This window comes from Periophthalmus magnuspinnatus, chromosome 5 (assembly GCF_009829125.3).
Source record: "Periophthalmus magnuspinnatus isolate fPerMag1 chromosome 5, fPerMag1.2.pri, whole genome shotgun sequence".
Taxonomy (NCBI): domain Eukaryota; kingdom Metazoa; phylum Chordata; class Actinopteri; order Gobiiformes; family Gobiidae; genus Periophthalmus; species Periophthalmus magnuspinnatus.
In genome coordinates, this window is record NC_047130.1 from 30,337,688 (window position 1) to 30,354,142 (window position 16,455).

General features: G+C 39.7%; 1 protein-coding gene across 1 annotated transcript; it reads left to right on the forward strand.

The window, feature by feature from the left end:
- Positions 1-5,201: 5,201 nt before the first annotated feature.
- On the forward strand, positions 5,202-15,245 carry LOC117371616 (myosin heavy chain, fast skeletal muscle-like). Its single transcript, XM_055222122.1, has 41 exons — positions 5,202-5,226; positions 5,437-5,491; positions 6,019-6,231; positions 6,434-6,577; positions 6,656-6,812; positions 6,903-6,930; positions 7,016-7,127; positions 7,207-7,299; positions 7,384-7,447; positions 7,528-7,626; positions 7,716-7,819; positions 7,902-8,040; positions 8,133-8,251; positions 8,335-8,484; positions 8,567-8,737; positions 8,810-9,113; positions 9,192-9,265; positions 9,338-9,425; positions 9,507-9,624; positions 9,744-9,867; positions 9,943-10,079; positions 10,154-10,409; positions 10,536-10,778; positions 10,843-11,019; positions 11,111-11,256; positions 11,340-11,430; positions 11,509-11,898; positions 11,971-12,097; positions 12,250-12,368; positions 12,443-12,639; positions 12,715-12,898; positions 12,977-13,142; positions 13,218-13,342; positions 13,427-13,735; positions 13,807-14,010; positions 14,090-14,215; positions 14,288-14,458; positions 14,542-14,646; positions 14,728-14,823; positions 14,905-15,036; positions 15,128-15,245. Exons 3-41 carry the CDS (start codon positions 6,031-6,033, stop codon positions 15,146-15,148), a joined length of 5,811 nt encoding a protein of 1,936 aa, XP_055078097.1. The 5' UTR covers positions 5,202-5,226; positions 5,437-5,491; positions 6,019-6,030; the 3' UTR covers positions 15,149-15,245.
- Positions 15,246-16,455: the final 1,210 nt, after the last annotated feature.

Below are 16,455 nucleotides of genomic sequence, written 5' to 3' on the forward strand. Positions count from 1 at the left end.
GATAATGTTACTGACAGTCTGGTGCCCTTACAGCTTTTATGTCTCTTAAGCATGTGCTGCCTTATGTCAACATGTAGTTATGATGAAAGTGGAGACATTGCTGCAATGAGCTACTGCTTCACTTCTAATAGATTATGATTTAATTGAGGTGGTGTTACATTCTCTTTCTTTATATGAAAATAAGAACATTTAGCCTTTATATATTAATTACCAAATAAATAATACAAATATCAAAATAGATTCTCAAAATATGACCTTCTTATTCTGGTGTCTAGTGTCTGTATCTCTCCATCCCTAACTTAACCTCCATCTTGTTGAGTAAATATAAATGACCTTTTGTTAGTCCAAGACCACCAAGGAATGCCGTGTTTTATATCAAAGGGTGTTCCACAATAAGACTTGGAGGCAGCTGATGTCTGAGAGCATTGTGGAAGAGACTGCTATATTTGTATTTCTTCCTAATAAGCAGGCCCAGGAGCACAAAGTACTGAGTGTCACATTTTTATTGAACATATAGCCTTATGCGGCCGGGTGTGAAGTCCTCATTATTCCACTGCTAATGCTCACTGTTCATCTTTGGCAGTTTGGTGTCATCTTTCAACAAGGAAACTATGCAAACTACCAGACATCATATAACCCGATCCCTTTCTTACTAAGCAGAGGGAACAAACACTCAACTTGGGGAAGGTCAAGCCTCAAGTCAGGCCTTGTCTTCAGTTCATCTGTCAGGACACTCTCCATAACAAGGCCATTTAAAGAAAGGGTTTAAAAATATCAGCTGTGCCCTCGAGACAACGCAAGTATTGCACTAGAGAAATCTAGAGACACAAACTTAATCACCTGTTCCCTGTCAGACAGAGTGGCTGTGAGGGACAGTGCTGTAGTTTACAGTCTAACTAACAAATCGTTTATGAAGCTCAATGTATATAGGGACTGCTGGGCCAAAAGGCAAAAACATTCACAGCATTCCTGGCAGTTTGGTTGTCGACACAAAAGCAGCTGGCCTCCATATAAAACTGTCTGTACCTCCAAACCTTTGACTTTCAGTGTACAAAGGTGAAATGTGTCTGTCTGAACCCAATTATTCTACAGTCTGGACCTTATAAATGTTCATTAATGCAACAATAAGATCATTTGTGACACCTGAGATAGAGCACAAGCCATAGATTTTTAATTACTGTAAGACCTGTATAATTACCTTGTGTACGAATTGTGCTATACAAATAAACCTGCCTTGTCTTTCCTTGCCTATAATAGGTAAAGAAATATCACGACAAAACAAAAGCACATATTTATTTTAATTCCAATTTATTTTATACTGGTTTATACTATTAACATTCCCACTTTACTTCAACATCTATATATCAGTGTTTTGCAGACAGCTCTAATACTAAAGCTAATATTAGACTAGAATTGAGTACAGGCAATATGAACAAACAAACTCTAGGGCATACACCAATACAACAATACTCCATCTCGTCATAAAAAGGAAATAGTATTGAATTTGTTTTTTATTTGTATACATAATTTATGTTAGAGGAACACATTGTATAAAATTGTATAATACTGGAACCTTTTTCTGTATGCACAATGATGAATATGAAATTGATTCCGTACAGGTGACAATGTCCTCACAATGAGCCCGTGGATTTTAACTTAAAAAAAAAAAAAAGTAGCATTCTTATATTCTCCATCAGATGCAGAGCTGAGTGAGCAGGGTGAGTGAAGCCCTCAGATTAAGACCACCGTCACTCTCATGAAACCTGACAGGGATATGCTCCAGACATTTCCTGGTCCACTGACACAAAGGGTCAGACATGGCAACTACCACGGGCTTTTATTACAGGCAACAAAGTTTGTTTACAGTCCACAGTTTTAATGCAAAATCAATACACTTTACAAAAATAAGGTACTGTTAAAGGAACTGTATGTGTGATTTTCACTTTAAGTACCTGCAGCCAGTCATTAATCAGTGAATCTGCTGCTATATTACAACTTCAATTCCAATGAGGTTGGGACGCTCTGTAAAAAAAAATAAAAATACAGAATACAATGATTAGCAAATCCTTTTCAACCTATATTTTACTAAATAAACTACAAAGACATGATATTTAACGTTCAAATTGATAAACTGTATTATTTTTATGTAAATATTCATTCATTTTCAATGTGATACCTGCAAAACGTTCCAATAAAGCTGGGACAAGGGCAACAAAAGAATGGGAAAGTTGAGGAATGCTTAAAATACACCTGTTTGGAACATTCCACAGGTGAACAGGTTAATTGGAAACAGGTGAGTGTCATGATTGGGGATGCTCCCCCGAAGGGCTCAGTCATTCACAAGCAAGAATGGGGCGAGGTCCACCGCTTTGTGAACAACTGCGTGAGCAAATAGTCCAACAGTCTAAGAACGTTTCTCAAAGTACAATTGCAAAGAATTTAGGGATTTCATCATCTATGGTCCATAATATCAAAAGAGTCAGAAAGTCTGGAGAAATCTCTACACATAAGCGGCAAGGCCAAAAAACAACATTGAATGCCCATGACCTTCGACCCCTCAGGTGGTACTGTATTAAAAACAGACATGAACGTGTAAAGGATATTACCACCAGGAACACTTCAGGAAACCATTGTCAGTTAACACAGTTCGTCACTACATCTCTAAGTGTAAGTTAAAACTGTAAAACGAATGCCATATATCAACAACACCCAGAAACACCGCTGGCTTTTCTGGGTCCGAGCTCATCTGAGATGGACTGACACAAAGAGGAAAAGTGTGTCAAATTGTTTTTGGAAATCATGGACATCGTGTCTTGCAGGCCAAAGAGGAAAAGGACCATCCGGATTGCTATCAGCGCAAAGTTCAAAAGCCTCTGTGATGGTCCGGGGGTGTGTTAGTGCCTCTGTGATGGTCCAGGGGTGTGTTAGTGCCTTTGTGATGGTCCGGGGGTGTGTTAGTGCCTCTGTGATGGTCCGGGGGTGTGTTAGTGCCCATGGGGAACTTGCACATCTGTGAAGGCTCCATTAATGCTGAAAGGTACATACAAAGGTACATACATATGCTGCCATCCAAGCAACGTCTTCAGGGACGTCCCTGCTTATTTCAGCAAGACAATGCCAAGCCCCATTCTGCATGTGTTACAACAGCGTGGCTTTGTAGTAAAAGAGTGCGGGCACTAGACTGTCCTGCCTGCAGTCCAGACCTGTCTCCCACTGAAAATGTGTGGGACATTATGAAGCGCAAAATACGACAACAGAGACCCCAGACTGCTGAGCAACTGAAGTTGTACATTCAGCAAGAATGGGAAAGGATTCCTCCTGCAAAGCTTCAACAATTAGTGTCCTCGGTTTCCTTTTCACAAAAATCTTATTGATTGTTGTTAAAAGGAAAGGTGATGTAACACAGTGGTAAACATGCCCTGTCTCAGCTTTATTGGAATGTGTTGCAGACATCAAATTAAAAATGAGTGAATATTTGCATTAAAACAATAATGTTTTTTTGTTTGAACATTAAATAGCATGTCTTTGTAGTTTATTCAGTTCAATATATGTTGAAAAGGATTTGCAAATCATTGTATTCTGTATTTTTTAAGTTTTACACAGCGTCCCAACTTCATTGGAATTGGGGTTGTATATGCTGTTCATATACTGAGAATGAGTTGTGATTGTAATACCTTTTTCAAACAGTAAGAGCACAGACTGCATACATTTCCTTTAAAATACAATTATGTCAAATATAACGTGAATTTTAAAAAATCACGGGGGGGCACATGTGCATCACAAAGTCAGGTCATCATGATGCAAATCCTTTATTATTATATCACCAGATTGACAGTTCAGATATGAGTTAAATGAGGCTAAAGCTACGGTATACCTTCTGTAAGTTCTTTTGATTTTCTTTTTTTTTTTTTTTTTTTACCAGGAGCTGGCAGGTGTGAAACCTGTTCCCTTCTCTACCCTCCCCGCACCTTTCTTCAGGCTCACCTGTGCTCTCTGGTCCCTATGAAGGGACTGGTTTGAAGTTAAAATAAGGGTTCATTTAGGTTAAGGTCAAGGGTTCGGTTAAGATTAAGATCAGTCTAAGTGCAAAAAATATGTAATATTCTCACAAAGCATGGAAACCCAACATGTGTGAATGTGAGAATTGAATGGTAGGCACCTGGCAAATAATAAGAAAATTAAAAAACACAAAAACAAAAACAAATCTTCCAGTATCAAGCATGATGGCATGTGTCTGAAACCTATACTTTGTCTCCGACCCAGACAGCACACGAGTGTATTTTTATTAGGAATATTGTTCTCAATGTTGTTGTCCTTCCTCACTTTGAAACAAATCAAATTAAGTTTGTGATTTTACAAAATACAGACCTCCACAAGTGTCTCTGCTATCATAAGGTATCATCTTTTTCACAGGGTCTTAGATTAGCAACTGTTCGGTCCATTTCTACTGCTTCGTAAAAGGAAAGACTTGCAAGGCTTCTGCAACAGAATACCAGTGACATCTGAGAGCTTCTCCACGGCTAAGGCCAGAGCTTGTGCAGTGCCAAGGTGCATTAAGGAGATTAGAGTAAAGGCTGAAACAATACCTGTACCCATATAACCAGCATGTAACAATATTTATTCAGGAAAACAATAGATTGCTATGGATGGATGAGTCGCATCTGTCTATTCATGTTCTTTTAAATGTTATGCCCTAACCTCAAGGCTACACTGTTGCTTGGCACCAGATGTCTCTTTATAAACACTTGACACTTTTAATTGTACTTGGCTTGTGGGAGAAAATAACAATAGAGACATTCCTTACGCACAACACATCGGCATGCAGTTTTTCTGTATTATCATTCGCTAAGCTTAGTTAATAATGGCATACATACTGAGCTTTGGTCATTTGTAAACTGTAATCAACCTTAATAATAATAACCTTATTATAATATCTTAATAATATCTGTCATTCATGTGAAATTGCCAACAAATTAATACAGCAGCATTGTCTTTGCAATCATAGTTTATTAGCAATCTTTTATAGTCAAAGCAGTTACAGCGGGAGTCTTGGAGGAGCAATAAGACGAAGAAGGAGGACAGATGAGGGATGTAGAAAAAACAAGATGGACGAAGTATGTAAAACAACATGCCCAAATTGAGAGCAACATTTGTGCTGACTGTGCTCTGATCTCTCTATATAAGAATGAAGCACGGACTCCGAGGACTGACAGGCCTGGACTCAAGGTGAGTGAGTTAGAGTCTTTTATTAGCTGAAGGAAAGCCAGCAGCTTATGGAACAATGCAGGGCATGACCACTCAGTGCCAGGCAGACACCACAGTCTCAAAGCTGGGGCTCCTGTGTTAATGCTAGGACTTCTGACTGCTGCAAGTGATTTTATTTTTACTCTTTGATTTCACTTATTAATGCAAGGAATTTGTTTTAATATCTTTCAGCATCCCTGAGCATCACTCCATCAACCACTATTCAGATCCAGGGTCAGGGAATAAGGTAAGCTAAATGCACTGGCAATTAGAGATGTGATAAATATTTCAAAATTTAGCTTTATTTCAAAATTTAGCATTGTATATATCAAACAGTGTTTATTCATTGTCATAATGTCTGGTTTTATGGTTTATTTTATTTATTTAATGTGACAGGCACAGTGCATAATGTGCATTCACCTTAAAAAGAGATATTATACTCACCCATAATGTTAACCTATTGGGCCAGCTTGAATGTAAAAACAAACAAAACAATCTACTGCACTGATTTATTCTTCATTGATCTGTTGCTGAAATGTTTAATATAATGTACAGGCCCATCAATAGAATGAGCCCGGGACAAGAAGTCTCACATGGGCCCCCTTTAATATAAATTTATAGGTAGAGGGTCCAATTCTGGGCCCCTAACACCCTGGAGCCTGGACAATAGACCCCTTTGTCTCACATGTCGATTCCTCTGATAATATATCATATATGTATATAATATACAACAACAACAATTAAGTCTTGATCATTACTTTGACTTACCTGCAGTAAAGTGCCACAATGGGGGATTCAGAAATGGAGTGCTTCGGCCCGGCGGCTGTATTCCTTCGGAAGCCAGAACGAGAGCGTATTGAGGCTCAGAACACCCCATTTGATGCTAAAACAGCTTACTTTGTGGCTGAGCCCAATGAGATGTATCTTAAGGGGAAACTGGTTAAGAGGGATGGAGGAAAAGCCACTGTGGAGACACTCTGTGGGAAGGTGAGCCTCAGTACAATGTGTAAAGTCTATACTTTATTTAGCAATGCTGGCACATGAGCCAACTAACATACAATCTTATAATACTGTAGTTAAATAAAATTAACAAAATGATACAGATGAAAACATAAAAATATAATAAATAAAATAAATATTACGTTTTATTGATTTTATTGATCATTATCTCTTATTGATTTTGTTCTAGTCTATTACTGTGAAAGACACCGAAATCTTCCCCATGAACCCTCCAAAGTTTGATAAGATTGAGGACATGGCCATGATGACCCACCTGAGTGAGCCTTCTGTGCTGTATAACCTCAAAGAGCGTTATGCAGCATGGATGATCTACGTGAGTGTGAAGCCCTCAGCTCATAAACTGGAAATTTGTGCTTGGCTTATCTCTGTCTTTTATTGTTGGCCCTGACAGACCTACTCTGGGCTTTTCTGCGTGACTGTGAACCCCTACAAGTGGCTCCCAGTGTATGACTCAGTGGTTGTGGCAGGATACAGAGGCAAGAAGAGAGTGGAGGCTCCACCCCACATTTTCTCCATCTCTGACAATGCCTATCAGTTCATGCTCCAAGGTACGGGTATTATCTATAATATGAAAATTGTATTTACAGTTTATTTGAACAACATCCCATTGATTAGAAATGCATGTTGATATCTTACAGACAGGGAAAACCAGTCCATCCTGATTACGTGAGTTTTCATATCTTGTGCTGTGAAAATAAGTAATTAGATAAATGATTAAATAATGATAGTAAATGACAAATATCCTCTGTAGCGGAGAATCCGGAGCTGGAAAGACTGTCAATACCAAACGTGTCATCCAGTACTTTGCGACAATCGCAGTGGCTGGAGGAAAGAAGCAAGAGCAAGTTTCAGGCAAAATGCAGGTGTGTCATTTAAAGTAAATTGGTTAAATGATTTAATAACAACACATTAAAATGCTTCTATATGTGATATTATTTGCAGGGGTCACTGGAAGATCAAATCATTGCAGCAAACCCACTACTGGAGGCTTATGGTAATGCCAAGACCGTGAGGAATGACAACTCATCTCGTTTTGTAAGGGACATTTGTACTATGCATCAAACGCATTACAAAACATATGTTTTAAATATGTAGTATTTGTGTACTCCTATCAAATAGGGTAAATTCATCAGAATTCATTTTGGGACAACTGGAAAGTTAGCTTCAGCTGATATTGAAACATGTAAGACTCAGTTTTGCACATTAAACAGTTTTGTACACCCCAGTCTGACACACGTTATCACTCACTGCTGTGTTTCTCAGATCTGCTGGAGAAGTCTCGAGTGACCTTCCAGCTGTCTGCTGAGAGGAGCTACCACATCTTCTATCAGTTGGCTACAGGACACAAGCCTGAGCTTATTGGTGAGTGAGATTTTAGATTATTTTGGTACATTGTCCATGAGAGTTTGTCCTTTATACTGTATATATGTTTTTGTTTTCTTTTCTCACAGAGGGTCTTCTGATCACTACCAACCCTTATGACTTCCCCATGATCAGTCAAGGAGAAATCACGGTCAAAAGTATCAATGATGTTGAAGAATTCATCGCTACTGATGTATGACAATCATGTTAACTGAGGTATTTTAAAAACATTTTTGGAAAAAACAAAATCTAATTAATGAACACACATTTTTCAGACTGCCATTGACATCCTTGGTTTCAATGCTGAGGAGAAGATGAGTATGTTTAAACTGACTGGTGCAGTGATGCATCACGGCACCATGAAGTTCAAGCAGAAGCAGAGAGAGGAACAGGCTGAGCCTGATGGCACAGAGGGTGAGATCACACCTTTGATAAAGATAATTTTGCCCTTTTGTGAAAAAGTATTTTTTTTATTTTCTTACTACACATTTGATTATTTTCATTAGTTGCGGATAAAATCTCATACCTAATGGGCCTGAACTCCGCTGACCTGCTGAAAGCTCTCTGTTATCCCAGAGTCAAAGTCGGAAACGAGTTTGTTACAAAGGGTCAAACTGTGCCTCAGGTACTGTAAACATATACTGCATGTGAGGTTATTGAGTCAATCCCTGTTCTTCTATATTTGTATATCTGGGTTATCAATTACAGGTCAACAATTCTGTGAGTGCTCTGTGCAAGTCCGTCTATGAGAAAATGTTCTTCTGGATGGTTGTCCGCATCAATGAAATGCTGGATACAAAGCAGTCTAGGAGCTATTTCATTGGAGTCTTGGATATTGCTGGTTTTGAAATCTTTGATGTAAGTTTGTTTTTGAACATAAATATTGCATTTAATAGGCAGTAAACTTATATTTATTTAAAATATACTTTTTGCTTCCTAGTTTAATAGTTTGGAGCAGCTGTGCATCAACTTTACCAATGAAAAACTGCAACAGTTTTTCAACCACCACATGTTTGTCCTGGAGCAAGAAGAGTACAAGAAAGAGGGCATTGAATGGGAGTTCATTGATTTTGGTATGGACTTGGCTGCCTGTATTGAGCTTATTGAGAAGGTACAGTTGAAATATTCTATTAAATAATGACATTATACTCCACAAAATGACATTCATATTTTATGTTGACAGCCAATGGGCATCTTCTCCATCCTTGAGGAGGAGTGTATGTTTCCAAAGGCAACAGACACTACCTTCAAAAACAAACTGTACGACCAGCATCTCGGTAAAAGCAAGTCCTTTGAGAAGCCAAAACCAGCGAAGGGCAAAGCTGAGGCCCACTTCTCCCTGGTGCATTATGCTGGCACTGTGGATTATAACATTAATGGCTGGCTTGATAAGAACAAGGATCCTCTGAATGACTCAGTTGTTCAGCTCTATCAGAAGTCCTCTGTCAAACTGTTGGCTCTTCTTTATGCCTACCATGCCTCTGATGGTAGGATCTTGACATGTCTTCATTAAAAAGTTTTATTATTGCTTTTATTTATTGGGTGTTGAAATTTACTGTTGACAGCCGAGGCTGGTGGTGGAAAGAAAGGAGGAAAGAAGAAGGGTGGTTCCTTCCAGACCGTCTCTGCATTGTTTAGGGTCAGTAAGAACTTGGAGAGACACAAACAAGTGTTTTTAACCCCAACTTATTTATATTTATCAACATTTCAGGAAAACTTGGGGAAACTCATGACAAACTTGAAGAGCACCCATCCCCATTTTGTACGTTGCTTGATTCCCAATGAATCTAAGACCCCTGGTAGGTGTCATTTGTTTGTTTATATCTGTGAGAGGTTTTGTGATATGCATGTTTTTAAATTACAATTTTTTAAAACTACAGGTCTGATGGAGAACTTCCTGGTCATCCACCAGTTGAGGTGTAATGGAGTGTTGGAGGGAATCCGCATCTGCAGAAAGGGCTTCCCCAGCAGAATCCTCTATGGAGACTTCAAGCAGAGGTATTTTTATTTTATTTTATTTTTTTATAATTTTATTTTATTTTATTTTTTTATTTTTTTTTGCAGTTACTGAGTGATAAATCAGATGATAATCAGTACTTGCCCATTTTATGTTTTAGATACAAAGTATTGAACGCCAGTGTCATCCCAGAGGGACAGTTTATTGACAACAAAAAGGCTTCAGAGAAACTCTTGGGCTCTATTGATGTTGACCACACTCAGTACAAATTTGGACATACAAAGGTATCATGTAGTTTATATTATACATGCTCATTAAAATGTACAGTGATATCCTTAATAGTGGTTGTGTCTCTTTAGGTGTTTTTCAAAGCCGGTCTGCTGGGTACACTGGAGGAGATGAGAGATGAGAAGTTAGCAGAGTTGGTCACAATGACTCAAGCTCTGTGCAGAGGCTTCCTCATGAGAAGAGAGTTTGTCAAAATGATGGAAAGGAGGTAAAAGAACCCATACCATTCTGTTTGTTGTATTTTGTGTTAACTTTTCAAAAGCACACCTTTGTCTTCTTCAGAGAGGCCATTTACTCCATCCAGTACAATATCCGCTCATTCATGAATGTCAAAACATGGCCATGGATGAAGCTGTACTTCAAGATCAAGCCTCTGCTGAAGAGTGCAGAAACTGAAAAAGAAATGGCCCAAATGAAAGAGACCTTTGAAAAGACCAAAGAGGATCTTGCAAAAGCTCTGGCCAAGAAGAAAGAGCTGGAAGAGAAAATGGTTGCTCTGCTCCAAGAGAAGAATGACTTGGCATTGCAAGTGCAGTCTGTAAGTATATTAAACTGTGACTCACAAACATAAGTCATTATCCATTCATTATTTAACAACTTACCATTGCACTTCCAGAAGAGATATGCAGATAATGGTTTTCTAAATTGGTTGTTGGTCTCTTAGGAAACGGAGAACCTTTCAGATGCAGAGGAAAGGTGTGAGCAGCTGATCAAATCCAAAATCCAGCTTGAGGCCAAAGTCAAAGAGACAGCTGAGAGACTGGAGGATGAGGAGGAGATCAACGCTGAGCTGACAGCAAAGAAGAGGAAGCTGGAGGACGAGTGCTCCGAGCTGAAAAAAGACATTGACGACTTGGAGCTCACATTGGCCAAAGTGGAGAAGGAGAAACATGCCACAGAGAACAAGGTATAAATTATACTAAAAGGGTGATGTAAATATACAAATACATATTTATCTTTCTGCTTTACAGGTCAAAAACCTCACAGAGGAGATGGCCTCTCAAGATGAAGCAATTGCCAAGCTGACCAAGGAGAAGAAGGCCCTCCAAGAGGCCCATCAGCAGACCCTTGATGACCTTCAGGGAGAGGAAGACAAAGTCAACACTCTGACAAAGGCCAAAACCAAGCTGGAGCAGCAAGTCGATGATGTATGTTGCTTTAAACAATAGAAAATGCTTATATAATGCTAGAAGTGTTGTCAAGTGTCAGCATGTCAAAGACTGTTTTCTGTTCTAATAGCTTGAAGGTTCTCTGGAGCAAGAGAAGAAGCTCCGTATGGATCTGGAGAGAGCAAAGAGAAAACTTGAAGGAGATCTTAAACTGGCTCAAGAATCCATAATGGACCTGGAGAATGACAAGCAACAATCTGAGGAGAAAATTAAGAAGTATGATAACATATATTTGCCATTTAGTGAAACTTTTTGACTTAATATTGTGATAGCTGCTGACTACCTTCTCTGTATTCTAGAAAAGACTTTGAAATCAGCCAGCTCCTGGGTAAGATTGAAGATGAGCAATCTTTGGGAATCCAGTTACAGAAAAAAATAAAGGAGCTTCAGGTAAACAACAATAAAACACCAATAATTCTTGTGTTTGATATTACTTAAAAACTGTATTACTGTCACATTCTGTTTCAGGCTCGTATTGAGGAGTTGGAGGAGGAAATCGAGGCTGAGCGTGCGGCTCGGGCCAAAGTCGAGAAACAACGCTCGGATCTCTCCAGGGAATTGGAGGAGATCAGTGAGAGACTGGAGGAAGCTGGTGGAGCAACTGCAGCTCAGATTGAGATGAACAAGAAACGTGAAGCTGAGTTTCAAAAGCTGCGGAGAGATCTGGAAGAGTCCACTCTGCAGCATGAGGCCACTGCTGCTGCACTGCGCAAAAAGCAGGCTGACAGTGTGGCCGAACTGGGAGAGCAGATTGACAACCTCCAGAGGGTCAAGCAGAAACTGGAGAAGGAGAAGAGTGAATATAAAATGGAGATTGACGACCTTACAAGCAACATGGAGGCTGTTGCAAAAGCCAAAGTGAGTGATGCAGTTAATGGATGATTCAAAAAAGCAATCATCATGTGTTAATGCATACCTTTCTTCTATTAGACAAATCTTGAAAAAATGTGCAGAACATTAGAGGATCAGCTGAGTGAGCTAAAAACCAAAAATGATGAAAATGTTCGCCAGGTGAATGATCTGAGCACACACAAAGCCAGGCTTCAAACTGAAACTGGTAAGAGCACCTGACAACTCACTACATGGTGTAAAACAAGAAGATTTGACTGAAGACTCACTATTATCCAAACTTAAATTTCTCTATGCACTTGTTCTGCGGGCTCACTATTTCATACTATCAATGCAATAATGCTCTACTACTCTACAAAGGTGAAGTGTCGCGCCAGCTGGAGGAAAAAGAGGCCCTGGTATCTCAGCTGACTAGAGGCAAACAGGCTTACACTCAGCAGATTGAGGAGCTGAAGAGACATATTGAGGAAGAACTTAAGGTGCAGTAACTCTGCAATGACAAAAAGCAGCATTGAAGAGATATATTTGTAATTTAATAAACATTGTATTATAGGCCAAAAACGCCCTGGCTCACGGACTTCAATCATCACGTCATGACTGTGACTTGCTCAGAGAACAGTATGAGGAGGAGCAGGAGGCCAAGGCTGAGCTGCAGCGTGCACTGTCCAAGGCTAACAGTGAGGTGGCTCAGTGGAGAGCCAAATATGAGACTGATGCCATTCAGCGCACTGAGGAGCTGGAGGAGGCCAAGTGAGTCAATGAGATTTTCCAGCCACTAGAATTTATTCTTCTTCATCCAAATGTTTACATTAACTTTCTTTGAAGGAAAAAGCTGGCCCAACGTCTCCAAGATGCAGAAGAATCCATTGAGGCTGTGAATGCCAAATGTGCCTCTCTGGAAAAGACCAAGCAAAGGCTTCAGGCTGAAGTGGAAGACCTGATGATTGATGTGGAAAGAGCTAATGCTCTCGCCGCTAATCTCGACAAAAAGCAAAGAAACTTTGATAAGGTTGGGTTTCAATTAATGTATTGACCTGGGCACTTTTAACCGCGTCACACAGATATGAATGATTGTGAATGTGTTTAGGTTCTCGCAGAATGGAAACAAAAGTATGAAGAGAGCCAGGCTGAACTGGAGGGTGTTCAGAAAGAAACTCGGTCTCTTAGTACTGAAATGTTTAAATTAAAGAACTCCTATGAGGAGGCTCTGGACCAACTGGAGACTCTGAAGAGAGAGAACAAAAACCTGCAGCGTATGCACATTTTTTCCTATTATATTTCCTAGTGTAATAAATAAGTATTGCATTAACTTAACCATTCTATTACAGAGGAAATTTCAGACCTTACTGAGCAGATGGGTGAAAGTGGAAAAATGATTCATGAACTGGAAAAGGGGAAAAAGGTTGTAGAAACAGAGAAATCTGAATTACAGACTTCACTTGAAGAAGCTGAGGTATGATTAACATGCAAACATCTAAATATAGTATCTGTGGTGGATTCATATACAACAATAATCCTTCAAATATATTTTGCACAGGCCACTTTGGAGCATGAGGAATCCAAGATCCTCCGTGTCCAGCTTGAACTTACTCAGGTCAAGAGTGAGATCGACAGGAAGCTGGCAGAGAAAGATGAAGAGATTGAGCAGATCAAGAGGAACAGCCAGAGAATCATTGAGACCATGCAGAGCACTTTGGACGCTGAGATCAGGAGCAGGAATGATGCTCTGAGAATCAAGAAGAAGATGGAGGGAGACCTCAATGAAATGGAGATTCAGCTGAGCCATGCCAATCGTCAGGCTGCTGAAGCCCAGAAACAACTGAGGAATGTGCAGGGCCAGCTCAAGGTGCTTTTGCTAGATTTGTTCAAGTGAAAACAGTCACACTGGATTATATGGACTTATTGTGTCTTCCACAGGATGCACAACTGCACCTTGACGAGGCCCTCAGAGGTCAAGATGAAATGAAAGAGCAGGTGGCTATAGTGGAGCGCAGAAACAACCTGATGTTGGCAGAGATTGAGGAGCTGAGAGCTGCTCTAGAGCAGACTGAGAGAAGCCGCAAAGTGGCTGAACAAGAGCTGGTGGATGCCAGCGAGCGCGTGGGGCTCCTCCACTCTCAGGTAAAAAAATTAAGAAATGTTTAAAATGTAAGTATAAACTGATCAATTGAAAAATAAATGCAAACTATTTGCTCTTTAGAACACCAGTCTGATCAACACAAAGAAGAAGTTGGAGGCAGATCTAATCCAGATTCAAGGAGAAGTAGAAGATGCAGTCCAGGAATCTAGAAATGCTGAGGACAAGGCCAAGAAAGCTATCACTGATGTGAGTGTAAAAGAAACTTTATAAAGACTCACCTCAGTTAGTGAAACCATGTTAATGACTGTTGAATTGCAGGCTGCCATGATGGCAGAGGAGCTAAAGAAGGAGCAGGACACCAGTTCTCATCTGGAGAGGATGAAGAAGAACCTGGAGGTGACTGTGAAGGACCTGCAGCACCGTTTGGATGAGGCTGAGAACCTGGCCATGAAAGGTGGCAAGAAGCAGCTTCAGAAACTGGAGGCTAGGGTAAAGATTAAGGATACACTGCTTTTATCATACAAAGTCAGACATTTAATACAGTCAATGAAAAGAAAACACTTTATATTAAGGTGCGTGAGCTGGAGTCTGAAATTGATGCTGAGCAAAGAAGAGCGGCTGAAGCTATCAAAGGTGTTCGTAAATATGAGAGGAGAGTGAAAGAGCTCAGCTATCAGGTACTGGACATAATGTATATTTGATTTACTCCATAGAAGAGACTGAGGAAATATCTTCTCACTGTCATTCTCAAATTGTAGACTGAGGAAGACAAGAAAAATGTTAATCGACTGCAGGATCTGGTGGACAAACTGCAACTGAAAGTCAAAGCATACAAGAGACAGTCTGAAGAGGCTGTGAGTATAAATGTTGATGACTTTTAACTTTGATGTGTCCTAAAGTCATGGTCAAACATTGTTTTCTTTTGGGCCATGCAGGAGGAGCAGGCCAACACTCACCTGTCCCGTCTGAGGAAGGTGCAGCACGAACTCGAGGAGGCTCAGGAGCGTGCTGACATCTCAGAGTCTCAGGTCAACAAGCTCAGGGCCAAGAGCCGCGAGATCGGAAAGGTAAAGAAACACATTCAGTTGTATTATGTCATACATATGTATTATAGAAGGTTAATTCTACTAAAATTTGTTGTTTGTATCTTTGTTTCAGGCTAAGGAGGCTGAAGAATAGACTGCAGTGAGAGACAAATAAAGATCATATAATATGGCTTTGGTTTGCACATCTCTTAACATTGTAGAACTATTTCAATAAAAGCTTTTGACCAGTGCATTGTTGTCCACCCTTTGTCCAATTTACTAAGTTGTGTGATTCTTGTCTTCTAAGATTTTGCTAGCTCCATAACAGCAGTGATCAGTGTTAAATGACATGGTACATTGGACTACAGCTAAAAATAAAATGTATACATGTACAAGAAGGAATATGAATAGCTCAGCACCACTTCCCAATAACAAAGACAAATAAATTGTCTAATCTTTAAAGTGAATTAGGAGCCATTTAAAATCTAATTACTTGATATTTCCTCTTTGAGAACCCACTGACAGCTGCTTAGTCACTCCTCTAATCTCACTGCACCTGTCTACTTGGTGGCCTTGTGAATGACACTTCCATTGGGCAGTTCTGTTTTTTAAACCATCAACAATTATGGTAATTGCAATGACTTATGCATTTAAACTCCCTTCTTTAGAATACTCTATAATATTCTTACCATATATCATGGTCAGAAATCTTGTATCTTTACCCCCATCAAACAACTGTATGTCTCCTTGAGTGGGAGTTTGTGCTTAAGTATAGTGAATACGAGTGCCTCAATGCAAGTTCACAAAGTCAAACAACATGGCAAATAAGATAATAAATAATCCTAAAAAATGTATTCTTAAAGTTTAAATTAATTGCTGAACTCAATACGTTATTCCATAGAAAAATTGCATTGAATTGAAATACTTACATACATTCTTGATAGAGTCAGGTAAAACACAGCCCCTCATGCAATATGTGCCTCAGTCCCCACTTCATTGTCTGTCCTGTGTCTGCTATTGTCAACTAGTGAGGGGTGAAACCATGGGGTCCTACTAGATAAACTTTATAATAGTGCATTATAACAATGTGAAGAGCTGTGCCAAACATATTTCCAGTGATATCACAGCTAAATCAGATCAGAGAAATTCTCACTGAGCCACAAAGCACAATGCCCTGCTTCATGAGACATTGTATCTCATAACCCAAAAGGAGCAGCTGGAGGGGGGGTTCAAGGGATCCAAAACATCCCATAACCCCCTTCAGAGATTTGGGTGTCTTTTTTAAAAGTAAGTCATGCACCTATCGTCTTTCCTATGTGGACCTCTGCCTACTGTTTGATATTGTACTGACTGACATAGTTAACAAATGAACACGGGTACTATGGATAACTCCAGACCCTCCCCTTGTCAATCTGCCCAAAATTCACATTTTAATCCTTTGACAGCTGGCTCAGCCAGTAG

What these genes read in the sequence shown, in the direction of transcription:
- LOC117371616 (XM_055222122.1), top strand. Translation starts at nt 6,031, where the DNA reads ATGGGGGATTCAGAAATGGAGTGCTTCGGCCCGGCGGCTGTATTCCTT. An exon ending in TGGAGACACTCTGTGGGAAG is followed by an intron (nt 6,232 to 6,433) that starts GTGAGCCTCAGT and finishes ATTTTGTTCTAG; the next exon opens with TCTATTACTGTGAAAGACAC. An exon ending in ACACAAGCCTGAGCTTATTG is followed by an intron (nt 7,627 to 7,715) that starts GTGAGTGAGATT and finishes CTTTTCTCACAG; the next exon opens with AGGGTCTTCTGATCACTACC.